The sequence below is a fragment of the Chiroxiphia lanceolata genome, chromosome 2 (assembly GCF_009829145.1).
Source record: "Chiroxiphia lanceolata isolate bChiLan1 chromosome 2, bChiLan1.pri, whole genome shotgun sequence".
Classification (NCBI taxonomy): domain Eukaryota; kingdom Metazoa; phylum Chordata; class Aves; order Passeriformes; family Pipridae; genus Chiroxiphia; species Chiroxiphia lanceolata.
In genome coordinates, this window is record NC_045638.1 from 60,713,258 (window position 1) to 60,738,762 (window position 25,505).

The following is a 25,505-nucleotide window of genomic DNA, read 5'->3' on the forward strand; positions in this document are numbered from 1 at the left end:
TGTGTCAAACAATTCTCAAAAGAAAAATGAGTGTAGTCAAAAAAAAAAAAAGTTGATGTTTGGCCAACTTGTAAATTAAAAATTAGTCCAGTGTATTCTTGGTGGATTACTTGTTCGTTGAGCAATTTACCTTTTAAACTCCTTATTTGTTTAAAGGATCTTTGATCAAGTCAATGCTAACATACTAGAACACAAACACTGACGACTGATCATCATAAAACACAACTGAAATTTTAACTCCTTTAATAGACAGAAAGAAAAAAAAAAAAAAATCAGAATTTTTCCCACCTTGTTTTCTGATGTTACTTCCACAACTTCAGCAAATCTGGTTTAGATGTTTATTACAACAATGTCTGTACTGGAAGACAAAGCATAACTCCCAATCTATAACATTGATATTTGGAGTCTTTCTAAGCAGTGTTAAGTACTGAAGAGTTTGTAAAACCTTCCTGAATAGTCTTCATATTGACCTGGGCAAGCCCTAAAGCTTTGCAGCTCTGTGTACCTGAAGCTAGATTCCACCCAAAACTGATGTTAGTAGACTACAACCTGTTTTTAAATGAAAGTATGCCAGCAATTTTATTTAAAACATTTAGTATGAAGTACAAACTTACAGCAATTAGATAATAAACAAGGTTTTCCTGAACACATCCGACCAATGTTTGCCTTCAATACAACCACCCTTTTTTCCTTGCCCTCCATGAAAGATCATGGACCCACACGGACTTCTAAAAAAAAAAAAAAAAAAAAAGGAACTTTCTAGGCTTAAATACCAACTCTTTCACGAAGTCCTCACTCATATCTATGCCACTTCAAAATGCAACTGCAGTTGACAACACCAAATTGCACCTGCTTCCTAAGACATACACGGTGAACTGTTTATTCCCAACTGGTACAGAACTCAGAAATTTGCTAGGTATTTTCTGGTAGGCACAACATGATCCTGACTACACTCATCTTTATTTTCAGTCAAAATACGCCTGTAATTTATGTGAGAAGCTAATACTATGCTCCAACTTAGACAAATTAGATACTGAAGTGTAACGTTTTCCTGAAAGGTGTAGCACACGTTAGTTTGTCACAATTTTCTGCCATCAACCCCTAAATTTTAGCAGTTCTAAAATCAACTGTCAGGGACTAAAAGTAAGGTTTCTCTAACTTTCAAAAGGTTCTTCTGTTACACTATAATTATCTGCAAATCCAACCAAGTAAAGTGTAAAAGACAATCTGTGTTGGTAACAGAAGAATGTAAAATATAATAAAAATGCTTTTGCAGAAGCTGGTAGCACAAACAAATCCAAGCATGTTTGGAAATGGTGAAGGTCCTGATTTTAATAACTTTTTAGGATGAAGCTGGCAGTTTTGAACAGCACTGATTTGTTACAATGAAGATAACTAGCAGAAAGGCACCCTTCTGTTTAAGTCTACCCCAAAATACGGTAGCCTTCATCTTTTTAATCTATCATGTCAAAAACCAAATAAGTGCTAAAAAGCTTATCACATGTCAAATGAATGCATATGTATTTTTCAATTTCTGGATTTTTCATATTTCAAATAGTAGAAGTAAAACTTTAGATAGAAGTACAGTCAATGCTGTGCAATAGTCAGCATATCACAATTAAAAAAAAATCAATTCCATTTCAAATGTTTACATTGAAAAGTGTGTATTAGCAACAGGCACTGCAGAAAAGCTTGTAATACCCGTGTGTCCTGGATTCAGCTAGGATAGAGGTAATTTTCTCCTTAGTAGCCAGTACAGTGCTGTGTTTTGGAATTAGAATGAGAACAACATTGACAGTACACTGATGTTTTAGTTGTTGCTAACCTGTGCTTACTCCAAGCCAAGGACTGTTCAGGTTCCTGTGCTCTGTGAGCCATAAGGAGCACAAGAAGCCAAAATAGAGCATTGCCAGGAAAGGTGACCTGAACTAGCCAAAAGGATATTCCATACCACAGAACATCTTGTCCAGTATATAAACTGGGGAGAGATGGTTGAGAGCTGCCAACACTGCTCAGGGATAGGCAGTGTTGGCAACTGGATGGGCAGTTGGTCAATGAATGGAAAGCAACTGTATTGTGCATCACTTATTTCTCTTCAATTTTATTCTTCCCTCTCCCCTTTTAATTACAATTATTATTATCACTGGTATTATTATAGTTTGGTTTGATTCAACATTAACCTGTTCCTATTTCAACCCATCAGGTTTACTTGTTTCTGATTCTGTTCCCCACTAGGCAGGGGTGGAGTGCGCAGGAGGCTGTATGGTACTTAAGTTGCCAGCTGGGGTTAAACCACAACAACATGATACCAGAATTTACTAAAATTACATCAACTATGGAGAGAAAGTAGAGATTATAGAAGTGAACTGAAAATTTCCTGTTAGGACAACTAGCAAAGAAACTGTTAGAAAGAAGAATAAACTGTTAGAAGAATAAAGAAACTGTTAGAAAGAAGAATAATCAGTCCAAATAAAGCAGCATGCACTGCTTGTTGTAAAGCCGCATCATGTATTAAGGGTTTTTCCAGATACAAAATCCTCTTCTCACCTAGTCATGAATGGTTTAGAATACCCAGAGTTTTATTGTTTACAGCAAAGATAGCAATATCTGAAGACACTGATCTTTAATTTATTTTCTACACATTTTAGTAACATGCTTTAGTTTGAAAATTTATTTTCACTGTACCTTACCGTCAAGTTTAAAAGGAAGAACTACATTTTAAATAATAGTTCTAATGTGACAAAATTTTGCCAAAACTGTGAGAGTTCAGAAATACAAAGATTAAACACTGACATTTCAGCTAAAGACTGAAATAAGAAACAAGCCTTTGAGGTAAATACTAATGTATTACTGCAATTTAGAAATGTACATAGAACAACAGCCACCTGCGTTACATTTTAAAATCATTACTTCTGGTGACATCATAAACCATAAGTTGAAAGAATCCTGTAACGCTTGCACTTAAAGTACACAAAGCTAATGATCATCTTTGATTTTTCAAGAAAATTCAGTGCATTCTGCACCAATTTAACTTCAAGCATTTTGACATCAAGTGACCACTCACGTACGACAAAACAGCACATTAAGGAGAAAAACGTTCAACTGTATTTGGTAAGTTACAGGAAAAGCTACACAAAAACTCTTTGTCTATTAGAAATTTAATACAGAATACTTCATTAAAACCAAATAAATTTTACCTTTTCTGGATTGTAATATAAAGATTTCAAAGTGGTAAACAAGGGTGGGCAGCCTTTACTGAAGTTAACCCTCAGGAACTTATCCGTTAGTTCTCTAAATTTTTCACCTAGAAACAAAAGTGTGTTTGGTTATATGTCAGTGATTGCAAGTGTTATATAAATATACGCACTAACTGCTGTGCAACTCTGGATAACAGAGTAACTGAGAAACTGCAATTAAGGGTTTTAAACTTTCCTGTTCTTTAATAAGACACAAATATACTCCAGACTTTAAAGAAAAAAAAACCCCAAAACCAGAGCAAAACACTTAAACTGCTAGTGTTTAGATGTTTAGGAGTGTGCTGGCAGACATGGTAAGAGTCCTCAATCCTCTAAAGTCTATTAAAAAGAGAAAATATTAAGTGCTGGCTACCAAGAATGTAGCAAGGGTTACTTAAACAAATGTTGGAAAAAACTATAGTGTTAAGAATAACAATGGAGATCTTGTAAAAGCTTGTAAAATTCCATCATTGGAATTTTTTATGATTAAGTTAGACAAATGTGTTAGGAGCAGTGCAGATATAAATTATCCTGATTTGAGGAATAAGGATGGATGAAATTAACCCTCTGTCTCCCTTCTGGTCCTATTTTTTATGAGTAGGACATGACTTGTGATATGATTGTTTCTGGAATCAGGAAAGAATAGAAGATTTACTGTTTCAGAACCTTAAGCTCTATATCAGAATCATCTCTGTCCAAATATACCAGAAAAAGCTAACAATCCAATCTTATTATATTTTCAGAAAAAAATTACTTTACTTGCAGTATGTGCCATCTTTCTGAGAAATGTTGCTTAAAAAAAAAGAAAAAAAAAAGCAGGACTTCAAAAAAAAAAAAAAGACATCCTGCCAGGAAAATAGGTGGTTTTCATGTTCTTATCCCTATGATGAAAAGTGATTGTTTTCAGTTGTGGTTGTTTTGTTTGGAGGTTTGTTGTTGTTATTTGGCATTTTTTAAATTGGTACTTTTTATTGACTTTGCTTTGCACTGGGATGAAGTTGCTACACTTCAGTGCCTATTCAGTTGTGGACTTCTCTAACTCTTTAAACAAGGAAGCAGTATACTTGACATAATGCTAACATACACACATAAAACTGACATATAAAACTGTTGAAATAAACTTCAATCCATTAAGAACACATTAAAAATGTGATTTACAGATTGTTTTATAGATATGCAGAAAATGCAGACACTACTGCTTTGTATTTGACATTCTTATGTACTTCCACCACTACTTAATTGTCCTACACTTACTGTTATCAGCACTGTTGCTGATAAACAACTGAGACTAATAAAAATAACTCATGTTTTCACCTCGCTGTACTAAAATAAACTGCTATATATAGAAACTCTTACTACCTGTGGATGGGGATCCATAACTGGACTGTAAGCACATGCTTTATGACAGAGAGATTAATTAAAACATATTTTCTCACACTACAGAAACTCTCCTATGTAACAAAAAAAAAATAAATAAAATCTCCGTTTCTCCTGTTGAATTCTTTTAATTTATTTTCTTGCTGGAAGAATTTGGGAAAGCAAGATTCGCCCTTTCATTAAGTACTTATTTATTTACAGAAAACAGAACAGCTTTAAAACAAAATCTGAAAAAAAAAAAAAAAATAGCACAGAGCTGTGCACCCACCTATAACAAGAAGCCAAGTTCACAATTTAGTCTCTAAGGGACAGACCTGACCACAGCAGCAGCATAAACAAATCTAAAACTGCATGGCCACACGCACACTTGATCAGTCTGAAAATTGATTGTAACAGCCTTCCTCCATAAAGGTGGTTTCCAGTCAGATCAAGGAGCAGATTTGTATCAAATTCAAGGTTAGTAAGATGGCAATGGCAAGGTCTGGGCAAGGACTGACCTTTTAATATAAGCCTGCACTTTAGAGTATTTTAATTCTTTAACGTAAATTAAATCTGAATCAAACAGAGATGGCTGCGGCTGGTTGGTGACCACACTGGAGCAGCAACCGCATTTAGCTGGAAATTCTATTGTCTTGAGATTTGCAAATATTTTTCTGCAAACAAGTTTATTTCTACACCTTCATATTCTCACCATTAACTTTCACCTACACCTATCTCCTGTACTTATAAATATAGATCATTTACTAAATAGATTAATTTCTACAGGATCAAAAACAGTCTTACACATTCATGCCTGATACAAGTTTAATCAATAAGTTAACAGAAACAAGTTTTAACTTAGGAAAATTCTTATTTGTTATGAAATGCTACAGAAAGTAGCCAAGAGATTTTTTTTGATCAATCTAGTAATAAATTTTGCTTTCATTTAGCCTATTGCTACAGCATGAACAACTAATCCTTGTTACTATACATATTCCTACTTAAATTAACATTAGCTGTGACACTACACTGTCAGATACAAGGTAACCTAGGGCAAAACAGAGAAATGAAGTCAACAGCAAAACACACTATTAATAAAAATATAAGAAAGCATTTTGCAGACTATTTCCTTATTTGCTATGTGTTATCATAACAATCTTATTACAAGAGAAAACCAATTACTGTCACCTAGCTTTTCAAATCTAGCTGAAATGCCTTAAAATCAGCCCTTGTATCTTCAAAGAAACTGAAGTATATAGGATTATAAAAGGCACAAGTGGCAACTTTTCATGAAGCAGTTAAAATCTTGTGTTTTACACAGGAAATCTCTATGCATGTTCAGACTCATGAGGAACAACAGGGAAGTAGAGTAGCTGTATTCTGTAACATTTAAAGGTACCAACAAATGCAGTGCTCAGTAAAAGAGCTAAATTAAAAACTAACCTCAAAAGCATGAGCAGGTATGTTGGGAACTTGCAGTTGTACACAAATTTCTTAACATTTGAAATCTAGCTTATGTACTTTATATTTCTTTCCTAAAGTCTTCTATTGGAGTTTCAGCAGTTAGATAGCTACATCTTAAGTGTATATTTTTATGATGTTGACCATTTCACTTAGTCTCCTTCCTTCTATTTTGGAAGATCACAGCTTTCCATTTTAAAAAGTATATATATATTTTCCTTCCAGAACTGAGGATATTTGTGCACTGTATTTCAAAGCAACTTTTGAAAGGACTGAGTCACTGAAAGAACTTAACTATAAAATTAAATAATTTGTGCTATATAATACTGCAGATCCACTTTTTTCCCCTATTCTTATTAAATTATCAGCACAGATAGTTTTCATTGTAGAATTAAGTTCTAATGGCTCTACAGCAAAGTAGAGCACAGTAAGTGTACATTTGAACACCAAAACTATGTGTATTAAAGATACAGTAGTGGGTATGTATATATACACACTTACACCTTTAATTCAAGTGTACTATACCCTCTACCTTTTAACTTGTGAGTCTTAACTTGTGTGATGCAGAAAAATTATGTACAAGATTTCCTAAAATCTACATACAATTCTGTACTGTAGTTTTATCAATACAAAGTTATATAACTCATATCATCATATTCGAGTGTATGACATTTTTCTATCAATGCCTAAAACATAAAAAATTGTCTTTTCCAAAAGAAATGCATACATCTGATTTGTGTACATGTTCAAGTAAGTATTAAATGTACAAGAAGGTATTAAATGCACATTAAACAGCCTGATGAAAACTTCAGAAAAAAAATAGGAAAAAAACTATTACAGAACAGATATGCAACTTGTTACCTGAAACAAAGTTTAAAGGTAATCTTCTAGGTGAAACTGCTCTGGGATGTCTTTTACTAACTTCTTCATAAATCTGAAGCCTCTCTTCTAAAGTGCCTATTATCAGCAAATATAATAGATATAAGTAACAGACATAAAAACCTATTCTTTCAAATGTCTTTAAGTGTTGAGAATTTAAGTGTTGAGAATTAATTTAGCTAGAGTCCATATCTGGTTTGGGTTTGAAACAATTTAAACATTTTTTTTTTCCAGTTAATCACAAACATTACTGTATAAAACTGTACTGAGAACACACTGTATACACAATACAAAACTACCAGCATTAAATCACTCTACGGATAAACTACAAACAGGACCATTACCTTGCACATTCAAACACACAGTACTGAGTTTGGTTTCTTTCAGTTACGTGGTGTGCAGACCCATTCACACAGTGTACAACATTCATAGCTTCAATTAATGTTTTTTCACTATGCATCCATTTCAGACGTACTTAAAGCATTTCAGAGAAATATATATTTAAACCTTAGGTAAACAAATAGCGTACTATACAAGCATGCCTCTGTTATAGGTCCTCTGGTGACAGCAAAACCAGGGTACAATACTGCCAGTGTAAGTACCGAGCACCAGAACTCTTTATACCTTAATGTTTAACAAAAATAAAGCTACTTAAAGATTTTCTTCCCACTCCTCCCCTTTCCCCCATAATATGCTTTGGAGCTCCAATGTGGTTAGAACTTAAATAAAACTAGTCTGTTGCTTTAAAATGCCACTTTCATGTAATTAAGATCAGTTTTGTTTAAATATTAAATTCATCAAGCAATTTAAAACTGAACGTACAGATTAAGACTACAATACATATATAATAAATATCTGTTTTCCTTTCATAAGAAAAACAATTTATCTTGTCACTGAGCTCAGATGTTGGGGAAGAGGGGGGAATCTATTAACCAGTGTCTCCAAGAGATGTAGAATTATAAAAGTTACACTAAAATAATGTTTGGATTGGAACTAAAGCATATAAAAGCCCTAATTGAAGTCACAAGTTGGAGCTCCAGAACTTACCATGGGGGAGGAAATAGTCCTAAGACCACCTAAAAAATAAAGTTGCATTATTAGTTTTATAGAATTAGTACCATTTTAGTCTACATAGGATAGTAATATGTAAAAAACTACTGGACTGGTTCTTTGTTAAAAACTACATTCTTTCATCAACACATTTATTCTACCAGACAGAATAATCAAGTTCCTGAGTAATTTATTTTCTGAGACACTAATCATGGAATTCAACTCTATGGATATACTAGGAAAACCATTCAAAGGGCAAGACTACACTCTGCATATGTGTAACAAATGCAATCTTTTACATTACTCAATTACCAGTCATATTCCCAGACTTCATGAGACCCAACTGTTAAACTTTCTAGAAGAAAGTTGGTTGAGAATCTAATGCAGCTAAAATATCTACAAATAACATAATTGTGGGCTTATGATTTATGATGTCATCAGAATAACTCCAATAAGTTTTCACTAATTAGTCAAAAATTAAATACAAAGAAACTATTCCTGTGTAAAGGTAAACACTCAGAAAGTTATCAGTGCAAAACACTTAGTATAGTACAAATAGTTGCAACACTGTAATTTTTTAAAATGAGCTGTTTTTCCTGGAAAGACACAACAGTAATAATGTGAACTGGCATTGGAGTAAAAAAGGTTTTAACACATTTATCACCTTTACCCCCAAAGGAATTTTTTTTTTCAGATGGTCTATCTTTAAAAGACCATTTCGAAATAAGTATTTGAATATTTCTCTACATGCCCCTAGAAAGAGGTAACACCTAAACAAGTCTCAAAATAGCAATTTTATGTTGTGTATTGATAGTAGTCTGACAATCAGCTACTAGACAGGAATTAATTGCTATTTGGTTTCCAAGTTCACGTGTGGCAAGGAAAGGTTCTTCATGCAAGAACTTTAGCAAATGCCACTCTTAACTCCAAGAAGATAAATACTTGCTGTGGTATTTTCATGCATACAGGTTTCTCAGTGAACATTTTAAAAATGAACACACTGTATGATATTCAAGACTGGAAGGTACATAATTTTCTCACAAGTACAACCTTCTAATCTAAAGCAGTAACATAATCAAACAGGAGTATATCCTATATCATATGTATTTTTATTGTATCTGTGTAGCTAAACTTACTAGGTTGTAGGGCCTTTTCCAAGCCTTCATAATAATACCAGTTTTCTGCATTACGCTCAATTAACTCTTTGTATACTTCACCAGCTTCTTTCAGTCTTCCCAACTTCAGTAACATCTCTCCTAAAAGCAACACAGGAAAGAGCTATGAATAACATGAGAAAACACTTGCAAGTAAAGAACAGAATACTAGAAATACTAGAAAATTAGGCTTAATTATACACAGGTACTTAAAAAGAGGCTTTATTTTTCCCAAGGTATTTACTGTATGTTACAAGTGTTAACTGAAGCTATCACACAGAGCTCAGAGCTTGGAACATTCACCACCTGTGAAAAATATTACTTGAAGATGTGTATCTGAGTATTTAAAATAGTTACTGGGATTATCAAAAGAATAAGAAACTCTTCCTTCTAGGACTCCAACACATGACTACATCAGTTTCTACCAGGCTGTTTACTTAAGTGCATCTGTATTTTTCACACCAACTAACCAGTTTTTAACCAGTTAAATCACACTGGTTTGCTAATAAGTAAATGGTTCTATCAGATCTAGCTTCCATGAAATTAATTTTCTCTACAGTAGCTCATGCTGCATTGTGTTTTCATATTTGTGACCAGATGTTGATAACACACCAATGTTTTCACTATTGCTAAGCCGTACTTGTAGACCATCAAGGCTTTGCCTTTTTACCTCCACTCTGCCACTGAGCAAGTAGGCCAGGATGGACAATAAGCTGGGAGTGTACATAACCTGGACAGCTGACCCAAACTGGCCAAAATTATATTTTATGCTATATAGTATTAAAAACTGAGGAGAAAGAGTAGGCAGGTGGCCATTGCTTGGAGACTAGCTCAGCAGTCTAAGTAATTGCCCTTCCATCAGTTGAGGGTCTGAGATTGATTTTTTTTTTTCTTTCATCTTTCCATCACTTAACATATCTTGATTTCAATGCACGAGTTTTCTTGCCTTTGTTCTTCCTATTCCCTCTCCTGACTCAACAAGGCAGGATGGGGAAAGTGAATGAGCAGCTGTGTGGGGCTTAGCCACTGGCCAGGGTCAACTCACCACAACTGTGCAAGCACGGAGTAGTTGAAGAACATGTGCCACTACTTGCACATATTCAGAACTAGTTAGTAGTACTCCAAATCCACAAAAAAACTGTGAGTTATTTTTAACCAAAAAAAGTCAGCTTCAGTATTCACTTAGATAGGGCAATAAAAATAAGTGCATTAAAAAAGCTTAAAAAGGAAACAAGAATTCGATACTTCAGTCAAAAAAGAAAGAAAAATAATCAGTGTTTGTACTTCAAACAGTATTCTTTATGAAATTCTTTTTCATAAGATTAAAACTGGGTTATAGTAGTCCTGATTTATGGAAAGCTATTCTAGTATGTACCAATATAATAATCTCTGAGATCTAACTACTCCTGTGTCATCCCAAGTTAAACAACCTGGTGCCACTTTCTCTACAGTAAGTGTTCCAAATATATTAAAGATTTCACATGTTTTTGTTTTTTTCTTTCACTGATTTATCATATCTGAAAGCCATTAGCAATACTTTACAACAAAATTGGCTGAGGGAAGAATAATGACTTACCTTTTATTTCTTCTACTATTAATTTATCACATATTTGCTTTTCATATGTCTCTATATGTTCTAAAGACTCCTGAAAAAGATCTGCCTCTCTCATCACTTGATTTTGATATAAAATCAATTCACTATATTCATAATCTATTTTATTAGGAGGAATCTGAAGGGAAAAAAACAAACATATGTTAGTTAGCATTTACCTGTACCTCACAGTGTATGCAATATCACAGAACAAAATTTAGGCTATGGAATGTATCAGGTCTACTTATATACCCATCTAAACATTCAAAATGTAAAACTCCCATTATTCACAATCCAATCAGATTCATTCAGGATATCCCCTGTTAGAGAACAGTTCAGAAGAAATCCTTTATTTCTCTTTTCTCTATCACTATGGTAAGCTAATTAAAAACTGAAATCTTGGAAATTTTATTGAATTTTATGAGAGAAAGCAAAGATCCTCATAGTATTTTCTTTCTGAAGGACTCGACAACAATTTTGACTTAAGTTCTACAGCACACGGCTGGGATATCACAGTATTATTTTCAGCATACCAAAATTCTGGATCAAACTATTTCCGAAAGCAATGAACCATCCAAACAGTGTCCACAGCTTGACAACGGGAATTTTTCAGATCAGAAATTTACACTATTGCTCTCTAACCAAGTGTTCTCTGTACTACACTTCAATCCCCCTGAAACTACAGTGCACAAGCATGCAGAGTGTTTTCGAGCAACAGATAATTATTTTGATGTCTACTCTCGGTTGCACACCCAGGATTTTCTACAGGCTATAGTTAAACTAGTGGATCATCCACCTTGCAGTGATACAACAGACAATGAAGCAGGGTGACATTCAAAATCATTCATTTCAGGGATCAACTCCTTAAAATGTATTTCAGCAATGAAAAGTCTTGCCAGAGTTAAAATATTTTTTTCATACTAAATGCTCTTCACTAATATACTCAAAAACTACTCCCAACAGTAAGTAAATTGCAAGAATTTCAGAGGTCTCCAGACAATGCCCAGCAGGTCAATACAACAGTTTACTGTATGAACGGTACTGTGTCAATAGGAATTGCAGGAGGAGACAGTTTTAATCTAACATGATTTTTTACATAAAAAAATCAGTAAGAAGCTGTTGAGTCTGACAAACATTAATGATATTCTTTCCCATGATAGTACATACTTTGTTTCTTCCTGAGCAAGCAGCACTTTGAAGTCACATTGGTCATGAACAGTTTACTATTACTTTTCTGTTCCCCAGTCTCTACAGAGCCAAGTAATTTAATAAACAAAAACAAAACAAAAAAAGCAAAACATTAAACTGGCTGAAAGGAACACTCTTATTAAGGATAGTGTCCTAAACCATTACTTCCAGCCCTTCCCTAAGCATAAATTCATTTTATAGGATTTAATATTTTTGATTACATGCTTTTCAAATTTTGAGAGTCAACTTTACAGTACTGGGCATTTTTAGAAATATTTGCTTTTACATACAAGTGTTCTGAAAGATAGCATAATTAAATAAAATACTGTAAAGATGTCTATACCTGACAATGAACATGGGTTTGGAGGTTGAAAAAAACATAATTCAAGTACTTCCTCTTTAGAAGCTAATACAGTATAGCAAGTGATAGCTATTGGAATAAGACTATACCTTGCACATACTAGTGAGCGGGTAGCATGAAGTTCAATCTACTTCTTAAAGCGTATCTCCTCTATCTACAGCTCCATTTCTGTTTCCACCTTTGCTCAATTTTTATCTATATTACCCACTGGAAATCACTAAAAAACATTGTTACTGTGAAGGCATTTTTAACTGCTTCACAGAACTGGCACATGGAACAGGGATTAAGCATTTAAGCATGTCTTCTTGCTTACCCTTACTGCAATGCCACGGAACAAAACTTCAAGGCACCAGTTTGGTTCTTTTGCCTTCGCTTCCCCCCCTGAAAATATCATTTCCTCCAACACAATACACGTATCTAAATTCTGAATTCCACAAGCAGCACAGCTTTTTGGCATATCATGAATTGGTTTTAGGCCTTTCAAAACACAGATAAGCCAAAAAACATAAATATATATAAGACACAAGAAGCAGTTTTAAATTGACCTCCCTCATAGCTGTTTTGGCTCAGTAGGATTAATAAAAAGATGATATATTAAAAAAAAAAAAAAATCAAATTACCTCCTTCTTACATACAGAGCAAATCTACCAGGAAGATACTACACTTACTGTTGCTTCATTTAGAAAGCTATTTTTAAAAGTAATTTTAAGAAAAGCCTGTTTTTGAAGAAATTTTAAAATCTCATCAGGTTAATGACAGCTTAAATGTGTAATTCATCAGAAGGCAAGCAGCTAATAACCCCAGTACTAACTCTGAATAATCAGATTGTCTTATAAAGATTAAGATATTCTATAAAGAGTTTTGTCCACGTCATTGTTATTGCTGCACAACACAGTTTTACTCCTCCATCCCCCTGGAAGAGTTATAACTTTTGCACAGATGTCCAACTTGAACTTCTGCCATTTCAGAATAAATTTCTTCCTCTCCTCCTGGACCAAAGAAGAATCAACTTTACAACTGTAGATGCCCTAACATAGCTGTCACTGAAAGAATGTGACAAGATGCAGCCAAAACATACCTAAGAGCAGACCCCCAAAACTCCAGAGGTTTTCTGTCCATATCTGTATTTGTGGGCCTGATGCAGAAATTAGGAATAAAATAAAAATTAAGAATAAAAATTTTGTTCTGGAAAAGAAGAAAGGAAAAATGGGACATACAACAGTAAAACAAATTTCATAGTTGTTTTACACCTTGGTTCCCAAAATTTAAATTCTGAAGTGACTCTTAAGTCATTTAATTTACCTTAGGACAGCACAAGCTGTTACACTTCCTGCAGTGATATCTGTCTTCAACCTCATAACCCTTTTTTGTGCATCTGGCCAACTTACAGCCTTCAGATGACAGGCAACATTGATACTAAGAGACAGAAAACTCACCATTTCCAGTGATAACTCAGCCACTAGAACAAAATTGTCCACAATAAAAAGCAATTTATCACTTCAATTTGTTAATCGACTTCCTTACACTACTCCATCTTCCCCGTCATGCAAGCTTCTTGTCTTTCTTCCCAAACCCAGCATCCAATCTGTACTAAAATCACCTAGGTTTCTTCTGCTTACAGTAACCAAAGAGAATCTCTGCCCTTCACAGACAGTTTTTTCTCTAGTCCTCTTATCTTGCCATATTGTTCTTTTAATTTTCTAACTTTTTTGACAACAGGCTCATCAGTAAGTCTTTATCTCTCAGTAATCCATGCTTTAGAGAAAATCTCTGCTTCTCAGAAATAAGGGTGTGTTTTGCTTTCACCCATAAGCTTGCCCTGAGAGACAATTTTGCAATAAGCTAAGTCAATCTAACTGCAGCCTGGATCAACAAAGGCAGTTCACTTCCCTCTATTATTCCCCTTCCTCTTTCCCCTCTCACCTCATAGTTGTTCGGTTCAGCCAATCAATCCTTCAAAAGAGTGATTATTTTTCTGTCACTAACTTCCTGAACCAGCCCTCCACAAGTCAACCAGTGCTGCACAAGGAAGTGCAAGCACACAGGAAAGAGTCCGATTGCTGGTTTTGGCAAGAGCTTGTAGCTAGATTACCTTCATTATTTTGTAATACTGCATCTTCAGATATTCACCCACAATCACTAAAATGACAGTTCCTTCATTTTTTTTTTCCTTAGTTTTACTGTTTCGCTTTGGTTGTTTTAATTCACACATGAATGGACTCAGCTGTCTGAGTAATTCAAGTAAATAAATATGATCACTGTACATCACCATTATTTACCAATTACTATGACAGCAGCATTTTATATAGCATGTTACATTTCCTTCTCTATTCATTAACATGAATGGTAAACAGTACTAGGTTTAATACAGAATGCCATAAAACTCCACAAAAACATCGGTTTGCTGAAGACTCCCACTTGCTATCCTTCAGTCTTTCAACCATCCTTTTAAACCTTTTATTACAGTTACATACAATATTCTATGAAGTCAGTCACAAGTTCATCTATTGAGTTGAGTGCATACAAAGTACAGAGTAAGAGGGCAGATTTGGGAAGTAAAGTAAGCAAGAAGTGTAACTCCTGAAAGATCAGTGGAGTATCCTGGACTTAATTATTTTAACTGCAGAACTGAAATATCCAGACACTGAAAAACCAGTACATTTGGGGACTATAAGCCAAAGTGTGGTAAAATTGAGCTGTGGGTTTGCTTGGCCTCTCCTGACTGCTCTGGACCCAACATGTTGATTCTCTCTTCCATTATTTGGGGTTCTACATGGGCCTGCACTCATCAGGGAGCCGCACAGCAAAGCACAAGATTATTTTCAAAAGAAATGAAACTTATGTTTTCATATGTATTTTTAGTGTTTTAGACAGTTAAGCTGATCACTTAATTGCCTCTACCAATCTAAAAAAAGAGAGGAAATGCTTGACAGGACTAATTTTCTATAAAACTATGTTGTCCAACACATGTAGCATATTTCTGTCCTTCAATGCTTAAGCAGCTTTTCCACCACTTGCCTATGTCTGATATGATGCTAATCAACAATTAAACCAGCTCATTGTTCATGTATAAGCAATCTTCCTATTTATGGGAATTCCCAAATATCTCCAGTTGCGTCAGAATGTCGCATGACAGCTTGAGATCTTCCCAGGATTTCTTTGGTTTAGGGTGAGATTTGAGATTGTGGTAACTTGCACAGCACACTCAACTGATTTTAAATGTTCATCTATAGCAGATGGTATTTAAATCTGGCTTAGTCAATAGACTGAACAGTGTATTATGACTGTCCCCCAAACAAGCATATTTACACACAACCTTTGAGAAAAGACAACAACACTAACAGTATCACTTCCATTTTCTCCAAGGGACCAATACCACTATTAAGCCCTCTTAGTCCTTGAAAGAACCTCAATTTCTCATACTACATTTGCAGTTTTTCCATCTATTATATACCCTAATTCGAACAGTCATTTTGACACTAAACTCATATTGGGCTCTGCTGACTCATTTGAGAACCACGACTTCTTGGTTGTCAACTACTCATAATAGATGACCCAATTTTGATTTAAACTTACTGCTTTCAGTGTTTACTCAATACTGAAGTTACAGCTCTTCTGAAATATCAAGCTATATACACCTGGCTTGCAACATCCTTTGTTTGACTATGATACACGATTAAGACAAACACTAGCCTATTCTAGCAATTTATTTTCTTTCTTACAGTTAATCCAACATATAACAACTCAGAAAGGATATGTGGGTTTTTCAGAACAAAAATCTCAATCTATAGATCAGGTAATACCTCAGTATTTTTATAAAATGCTTCCAGGATGCCTCCCCAGCTGAATGCAGCTATAAACACATTTTTTTCTTTCCATATTACAGAATAATCAACCCATTCACTCTGTTCTGCTAATTCAGACTTTATAGCTCTGCATTACCAGTAACACAACAAGGGAATAATCTCTCCCTTATAAAAGGTTACACTCAGTGACTTTAGTATTTGTACCATTTGATTTATTCCACGTTCCAGTAACACCAAATCTGTTCAAAGTATTTTCAGCTATACTTTCATGTTGCTTTGAAACCAAGCACTGGTTTAAAGTGTATTATATACAGATGCATAAAAACCAATGAAAGTTTTTCATATTCTTTGCAGAGCTATAACAGCATCCAGACTATGGTAAGAGAAAGGGCAAATGAGCACATCCAATATTAAACAGTATTTTCTGTAGTTTCATCTACTGCAAAAGGGCAGGGTCATCACAGGTTTTCTTTAGCTACAAGCCTCACAAACATTAAGTTACTCAGTTACTCCACGTGAGACTACTCTTGTATCTTCAACCCTAACAATCTATTGAAAGGGGGGAACAGTATTCCTGTATAATTTATATCAGCTGCTAAGCTCCTGGAACCTTTCTGCTCAAAGCAGAAAGCTCCACAAATAAAAACCTGCTTCCTAATTCATAACTGATTCCTAATTATGAAGAAATAATTCCTCAGATTCTTTCTGATTACACACTGATTCACTTATACAAAAAGTGATCTTTCCACAACAGGAATTCTTACCTGCTGGGTTTTCCTAAACTCTTCAAGTAATTTTAAGGCCATATCATAATCTTTCAGTAAGTGGTATGCAATGGCATATCCAATCCAGGAAGCCCGTTGTGTGGGGCGTAGTTGAAGCAGCTGGTATCTTGTCTCCTTCAGTAAAGGAAAAGCAATTTTAAAACAAGATGTCTAAACAGAGTTACTACACATTCATCATGGTTTACCACCAGTACAGCTCATATTTTAAAAGAACCTTTAAAAGCCCTAGGAAATTTTTTAAATTCTAACAGCATGAGGAAAAGCAGCAAGTTTCTGTCTTATAAATCTGGGGGATACATTCTAAATATAGGAGTCATGGCACAAAGCATAAACTCTGTTTGTTGGGACACAAAAGGTGTCATTTTCAAGAACAACTCTTAAGGTCCTAAATTATTTCCAGAAATAGAGCATTAAAATCTCAGAGAGCAGTTTCCATTAGAAAGCACGAGCTCACTGGCACTGAAAGAGCAGTCCCACTCTCCTCATGCCTAGGCACATGGTCCTCATACTGCTGCAGCAGTTCTTAGAACCTCTTCCTGAGTCAAATCATATCCTTAAGTCAGCTATTCCCTTTTCCCTTTGCATTAACAAATTCAACATCCTCAGTAGGGAGACCAACTAATGCCAAGCCCAGAGTCCAGTCCTCTACTTCCCATGAAACAGCCAAATCAGTTCAGCTATTTTCAAATTACTAACTCTGTTTTTAGACAAATATTAACATTTTAGTTATGATAATAAACAACACTGGGATTCAAGAAATCAGTCATCATGGGCCAAGTTACCCACATACTCAGAAGAAACATGACAGTCTGTTTCTCACAAAAAACACCTCAGCATATGCACCCAAAACACCCTTCGAAGTACTTCACATTAGCACAGTAAGTACTCCCTTTTTTCTTTTTGAGTGAAAAATGAGTTGAGAACTAGTTTTACAAGGTGATCCACAAATCAAATTCACAGAACAACTATTTCTATTGCTGTTCTCAACATTATCTGGAGCTCTGCTGCAATATGTTTTCATGCTTTCCTAAACAATAGTTTAAAACACTTTTGAAACAGAAAAAAAGGAGCAACAATAGAAGACTTCATAATGAAAGAGAACAACGAGGGAAGGTTAACAGCAATAAATAATTCAAAGAGAATACTTACTCTATATCCTTCTAAATCCCTCATCTGAATCTGCAACAGAGAAAGATCTCTCAAGATCTGTAGATTATCTTTATCTAGTTTGAGTGCATTCCGATAACACTTGATGGCTTCATCATATTTCTTATCTGAACGCTGCAAAAGACCATAGACGTGCCAACCTAATGCACATTAAGGAAGATACATTTACAACGTTCACAAAGTAACTGTCATGCATTTGTGTTACAGTCCAAACAACTTGACATCTTCCTTGAAAATCAGCACCCTGATAAATGCAGTTTGATTACTGCAGCCAGACTTAACTGACACATTTTAAAATATTAAATGCTTCCAAATAATTTGTTAAGTCACATTCACAAACCCCTGAGCATTGTTATACAAATTAAATTATCCGAACTCCACAAGACCATAAGAGTTATTGCTAGAGATTCATTGTTTAAAACATGCTACTGCAATTACGGTACAAATTCTTACTCACAGAAGTGTTTCATTCTAGCAATACAATTGGTGCACAAGTTCTACTTTTTTTCTCTTGCCTATCTATAACCTCGATTAGACTCCAGATTTTAGAGAGCTCCACTTTATTCATTGTCAAAGAGAAATCAGCATTTCTGTGCATCAGAAGTCTTTGTCACAATCTCAACATCTCAGATTTCCATCAACAGTATGTCATAGTCCAAAGATCAGGTTTTGTACTGCAAAGGATACAGACATGACTCTTTACATCATTACGAAGTCCTTTACGAACAAATTCATACGCTTCTTCCTTCTTCCCTAAGCAGTTCAAGGTCAGTCCTTTCATTGCGAGCGTCTCTGTAAGAAGCATTATATACTTATGTTTCTGACTCCCCATATGTCAGTTTCACAGTGAAGATATCCTTTGAAGTTCTTACACAGTGAAGTTCCCCATTAAAATATAAATTTAGATCAGGACAGCAGCCTAGCACAGTTGAAGATAGCTGGATGGAAGCATTTCCTTTCTTGAAGTGAGTCTTAAAAAGACCACTGCAGAGCACCATACAGATGTGACGAACACAGATAACACAAACTTTTATTAATTTAAAAAAACATCTAATTGGCTTTAAGGGAGTTAACAATAAGCTGAAGCAAATTTAAAGAGCTTCTGAATGTGCGTTTAAGTTCCAGATAGGCAGACCAAGAAAAAAAAATTCATTAGACTGTGTCACACCATAACGAACAAATCTGTCAGTCAGCTCCACTGTTACAGACTGCTTACAAAGCATTAGTTAAGGGAAGAGTATTTTCTGCTATCATATTTGGGATCTAAGAGACCTTCTCAATGTAACAGCATTTTTATCAACATTTTGAGAGGCACGAGATTTCAAATTCACATTTCAGTTTTTTTGTTAAATAAGAGATCACTTGTTTTGGCCCCTGCCAGAAGATTAGTACAGTACTCTGGTTTTCCTCCAACTGCAACCTTTTCCTCAGTATTAATGGCAACAGCCCATGACCTCAAGGTCAGCTATAGCAGCAGTTTGAGGTTTTATTGATAGACCTGTTTAACATTTTTTCTGTAAAAATGCACCTAAAGTGAACGATGACCCAAAATGAGTCATGTGGGGCTTTTTTGTCCTCCATCCATGCTATAAGAACAGAGAAAGATAGAATGATATCTTCCAGACAATATCAAGAAGCTTAAAAAAGAATATCCCCACTGTGGGAAGAGGGCCAAGGTACTCCTGCCTTCCCACACCAAAGAGATAACTGCCCAGCCACAGCAATCCATCTGTTTGCCACCTTCTCACTAAACTTTTGACATTCCTAGTCTCTGAAGTTAAGTGTGACAACAGTGCAGCTTTCCATCAGATCATTTCGCTGGCTTAGTTCTGCTTCAGCTGTTCATTCCAGGCTTTACTCCCAAGCTTCAAAGCCATTAGTGGCTCAGAGCCCAAGTAGTACATGGATTGCCAAGGCAGCTAGTTGTCCTGGAAAAGTTTAAGAGGCAGCAAGAGCAGGAAAGACAGATCTGTGTACAGAGATGTTACAAAAACACAAGTGCTAGTAGAGATGAACATATCAGGTCAGAGCTGGACAAAGCAATCTAGCTTTGAGGCATCAAAACTTTTATCTCTAGGGAATTAATGAAGACAAAGAAACAGCAGACATTGATGGAAGCACGAAAAGGACTAGTCAAACATTTTGCCAAGATTTGACAACATCAAATAGGAAAACAATTTTATTGATACAGTACAGATACACTCAGTTTGGTTGCTTCAACATAAAAAACCCAAGAAAACTTTCCCTGTATCAGAAGGAAAGACTGTCTGAACCCTGTAACAGAAACCTGTAATACAGTAAGACTAGAGAAGCTTACTGAGGATGTAAATAGAAGTAAGATTTTGCTGCCCTGTTTCCCACAATACTTATCAGAACAGGATCTCCAGATTCTGTCTTCAGCTTCAAGTCTTAAGAGCAACAGTGTTACACTTAACTCTGCTCCTTATAAGTAGCAATTTGTATGCAGCACAGGAAATTTAAGAGTATGAACTTGAGGAAAAAAAAAGGCAGATTTTTAATTTATTGGCAGAACACCTTCATGCAGTATCCAAAAAAAGGCTGGGCCTGCCTTAAATAGGAACATAAGAAAAACCCACACTAGCATTCTGACCCAGAAACCTAGAAAGGCAACTTGGAAGCTCCACTGAAGTGTGCTTCCACCATATATTTTGATCTTCAACATCCCACTGCTAGGAGTTTTTGACTGAGCTACAGTGGAAACTCGGTCTGAATACACAAAGACTGAAAATCCCGAGTAATTATTCAGTCATAAGGACAGAATCACACCCTGCAACAAGCTCCTTTCTTTGGTATTAGCATGAAATAGACTGATTAAACATTTAAGCTCATGACAGGAGAAAAAAAAACAAATCTTGAGTCTGCAGTTACCTCCATGTTCAGCAAATTTTGGGTTAGAGAGGATCATCTTGCAGAACTTGAGTCCATTTTTGTACTGCTTTTGTTCGTAACATTTCTGTAAAAGAGGTGAAACACAATCACTGAAATGTGTTTAAAGCCAGAGTACCTTAACACACTATTACAAATGCAGCCGTTCATTCAGCAAGGTATGGGGATCAGATCACCAACAAGCTCTAGTCAAATATGGCCATTCATATCACATTGCCTTTGTTCAGCACTCAGAACATGCAGCCAATATTCTACCTCACGATCTACTTTTTTATTAAAAAACCAGTAATTCCTTTTCAACAGAAATAAAGGGAAGTAGCAATGTCTACTTCGATTTAGAAATTCTTAAAATGGAGAGCCAAGCTAGAAATCTTGACTCAACAGGACTTTTGAGAAGAGTTAAGTCTTAAAGAGTCTAGATGCTCCTTTCAGCATCCCATTTCCCTGGCCTAGTCACCTCCCAGAGCAAGAAATAAGACAGAAGACTTTCCTAGTTGCCAATATAGACTTTTGGAAAGAAGAGAGAAAACTGAATTAGGATAGACCAATCATAACCTCTGAAATCTCTACATAGATATCAGGGTGGGAGAATTTACCAGGTTATTAAAAAAAATAAAATATCTAGTTTCTACCTACCTGGAATAGTACAGCTAAGGGCTACTTTTATATTTACTTAGAATATCATTTACCTAATTACTAGGTAAACTGGCAAACAATGTGGTTCAACTGTGGAAACATACAGAAGAAACAAAACATGCGAACCCGAGTCCCTTTTCTTCTTTAAAAAGATATTACTTAAGTCAATAAGGTTCTAGTAATTTAAATCAGCTACTGATCACTACAGTAGATCAATAAAACAAGTTATTTAAACCAGTTAAAGGCAGGCTTGTATCGACAAACATGAAAATTATATACGGTCACTTAAGATTTTTAACTGCAGGAAAACCACCAAACCAGGCTTAGTTTGGCACCATTTTCAGTTAATAAGGAGTATTGTCCTGCTGTCATTTAGACAGCTATTCTCAGGAGAAACTATGTCATTGCAGTTATGTGCTTGAGTGTTTTAACAGTCTCTCATCGATCATTCCCGCTCCATCAATCTTCCAGGACAGAGGTAAAATCTGTGTTAAATTAATACAGAGTGCAGTAACTCCTTTGCAGTCAGAACAGATCATTACATTGCTTTCTGGGCACAAGCAACAGAAACATGCCTGGGATCACTTCTGGGTAATCAGCTAAGGTGACAAAACAAGGGTCCCCCTCCAATCTGTGAGGAAGGGCTTAACTGCAGACAGTTTTTAAGTTCTTGTTGCCTGAAACTCAAGACACCTGCAGTTAACCATGACCAAGTGCAGACCAAATCATAGAATAATTTAGGTCAGCAGGAACCCTTGGAGGTCATCAAAACCACCTCTCAAAAAAAAAAAAAAAAAAAAAGAGAGAGCTAACTTTGATAGTAGATCAGGTTGCTCTGCCTGACTGACTTATGGCAGGATGGCCACAGGGTTCCCCTTAAAGGCAAATAATTATACTATGGGAATTAACATCTAAACAAAAGCAACAGAAGAGCTTTGAGATTTTTTTTTTTAACTGACAACTAGCTTCCACACCTTATCTGAAATAATGCCGGTTGTGGCAAAACTTGGAGTCCCTTCTAGGAGAAGGTCAAATTTTCCCATTCATCTACTTGCTTTGTTAACATAAGCTGCTTAATACAATATTTTAAAGAATCCTAGAAAAATACCAAGAATGCTCCAACTATGCTTTCTAAACAGGTAAGCCTAAAAATAACAGAATAGTGAACATTGATCCACAATTCTGCAATTCTTGAAAGTTCAGTGAAACTCCAAATATACAGCAGTGCTTAACCAGAAGCTATTTGAGTCAAGTGTGCACTTAAAATAGATCCATTATCCTTGTTCTGACATTTTTATCCAATAGAATTCAGTTTCAGGCACTGAATTTAAGATAATTATAGACAAATGTGATTTTTGGAGAACAGACAAGATTACATTTTCCAAAGCCCAACAGATGAATGGGAGAGAGAAATTAATGCACTCCACATTGAGAGGAAGACTAAGTTCAATATTCACAGGTTTTTTGGCTTGCTGGTAAGATAACCAGCATACTTTGTTTAGGTTGAGAAAAGACCTCTAAGATCATCAAGTCCAACCTTTAACCCAGTATTGCCAAGTTCACCACTAAACTATATCCCTAAATGCCACATCTAACATGCCTTGTAAATAGCTGCAGGGTTGGTGACTCAAACGCTTCCCTGGGCAGCCTCTTCCAATGCTGGAGAACCAATTCAAGTGAAGAAATTTTTCCTCATATCCAGTCAACCTCCCTTGGTGCAATTTGAGGCCATATCTATCTTGTCCTGTCTCTTGTTACCTGGAGAAGAGGCTGATCTCCACTTTGCTACAGCCTCCTTTCAGGTAGCTGTAGAGCATCATAAGATCATCCCCAAGCCTCCTTTTCTCCAGGGTAAATAATCCTAGTTTCCTCAGCCTCATAAGAATATACTTGTACTCACAGTGCTTGTCAATAAACAGTTTAGCCCAAAACCAGACACAAAGCATTTCTTGACCACCTGCTTGTCAAAAGACAGTCTGACTACAGAAACATAAGGAGCAGGAAATACAACTTTGTGCATTCCATGCTTATCGGTCAAGTCTTGCTGGTTAATCAAAAGGTGACTTACTAGCACCAGTGCCCCAAATACATATATGCACATGCATTTGGAAATAAGTTCTGTATTTATAACAATACATTAACTTAAAAGTATACCAATACAAAAGGGCTTTGCTCAGCAATACAAATTATTTGTCTCTCATCACATATACCTACACACATGCACACACTGAAAGGTTGACAGATTCAGTGACACGGGCAAGCTTTTAAAGCATCCAAACCTCATGAATGGACTACTTTCAAACTTCTCTGTCAAAAAACTACAGATGAGCACACTATGCTCCACCCGCAATTTGTTTACAGGAGACCAGAGTTAAATGGTACATGATACTATCTTGTTTTGTAGTACAGATGGGCATTTCATAGATGAGAAGCCTGATGTCTCCATACATGTTCTCAAGTCTTTTTAGTAATCAGGGCAAATGTAGCTAAAATACATGCATTAGTATCTGTCCTACTATATTAAGTCTTTGGTTTACTAAAAGCTCAAGTTAATATGCTGAGTTGGCTTTTTTTGTTGTTTGTATTTTTTACATTGCCTTACCTGTTGTTTGTATTTTTTATACTACCTTTATGTGATGCTCTCCATCACCCTTTTATGGCAATCATTTCCTGCTAAAACTAAAGCCAAATCATGAATGTTTACACACTTGAAACCTCAAAAGGAGATTCCGGCAAAGCCAAAGTGTTATCCAGAACTCTTGCTACCAGATGCTCCTGGAAGGATGTTACCCCCTCTGGCAAAAATCTCATAATTATTTATTTCCTTTTTCAACACCAACTCAAAGATATCATCTACGTGCATACTTTGCCATACAATTAAGCTACACATAATTTTTATACTTTCAGGGGAGTATCAAGTGCCTCTACAAAGATGTCAAATAGGAATTGCATCTAAGAAGTACCTAAGACTGTAAAGGTAAAAAGTAATAGTAACAAGAATAAAACTGAAAAACTTTAGAAGAAACTAAAGAAGAAACTTTATTCCTGTATTACAGTGCTTTGCTGCTTCTATTTAAGGAACTGCCACTCACAAATTCTAATTTATTTTTTTGCATGATGTCATTTTTTTAAGGACATAAACACTTCCACCCTTAAAACAGACAAACCCCCCTTTGACTACTAAATATAAACAGAATCAGGGATCTGAATCACTCACTAACATCACTTATAAAACAGGACTTCATGTATCACTATTCAATCACATGTTATTCACATGTACATTAAGTGTAACTGTTTATAACATCAGGTTAATAAAGGGATTCTTTTACAAACTACATCTCCCTAGACAAAGCATTTGCTACTTTGAAAAAGGCCTTGCATTTAGAGAACAGCTACATGTTTCACATACTGAAGCCACAGTTTAAAACACAGTTTGGCAATTTTGTGGCTGAACAACATCTCATTATGGTCCTCAGATATTAACACTCACTTCTGAGAAGTCCTCTAACAAAAAAAAAAAAAAAATCTCAACTAGCTACTCAGAGACTGCAGCAATCAACTCCCTTCCTCACTTCATGGCCCTGAATGTACTAAAATGACATTTCATAAATCATTTTCACGTGAAGGCTGGATAAAAGGTGGTATCCCATTCAAAGAACGAGGACAGCTATCACATCAAACAAAATAGCAGTGTTACACACAGCACTCAGGTTTCCTTGATCAACTTAAATGTTTTACTAATTTTAAATTATTTAAGATGGTCTGTGACTAACAAAGCTGCAATGAAGAGGGTCAATCCAAATTTTCCACTGACTTGTCTCATTGTGAGCAAGTGTAAAGGCAGCTTATAAGAAAGACAGAGACAACTTTTTAACAGGGTCTCTTGTGACAGGACAAGGGGTGATGTTTCTACACTAAAAGACAGTCA

At 35.5% G+C, this 25,505-nt stretch overlaps 1 protein-coding gene across 4 annotated transcripts in view; it reads right to left on the minus strand.

The window, feature by feature from the left end:
* Window positions 1-25,505, minus strand: part of NAA16 (N-alpha-acetyltransferase 16, NatA auxiliary subunit) — a 65,746-nt gene that overhangs the window by 29,695 nt on the left and 10,546 nt on the right. For 2 of the 4 annotated variants that reach the window (XR_004355160.1, XM_032678426.1), the window contains exons 2-9: window positions 20,924-21,008; window positions 18,722-18,826; window positions 18,017-18,174; window positions 16,847-16,981; window positions 10,713-10,866; window positions 9,119-9,238; window positions 6,915-7,010; window positions 3,198-3,304 (exon numbers count right to left, since the gene is read on the minus strand). Coding sequence is in view for 3 of the 4 variants with exons in the window: in XM_032678426.1 (XP_032534317.1) it covers window positions 3,198-3,304; window positions 6,915-7,010; window positions 9,119-9,238; window positions 10,713-10,866; window positions 16,847-16,981; window positions 18,017-18,174; window positions 18,722-18,826; window positions 20,924-21,008 (960 nt within the window). In the remaining variant the exon portion in view is untranslated. Of the gene's footprint in view, window positions 1-3,197; window positions 3,305-6,914; window positions 7,011-7,979; window positions 8,009-9,118; window positions 9,239-10,712; window positions 10,867-16,846; window positions 16,982-18,016; window positions 18,175-18,721; window positions 18,827-20,923; window positions 21,009-25,505 lie in introns of all 4 variants that reach the window. The other 2 variants (XM_032678427.1, XM_032678428.1) reach the window with 2 other exon arrangements.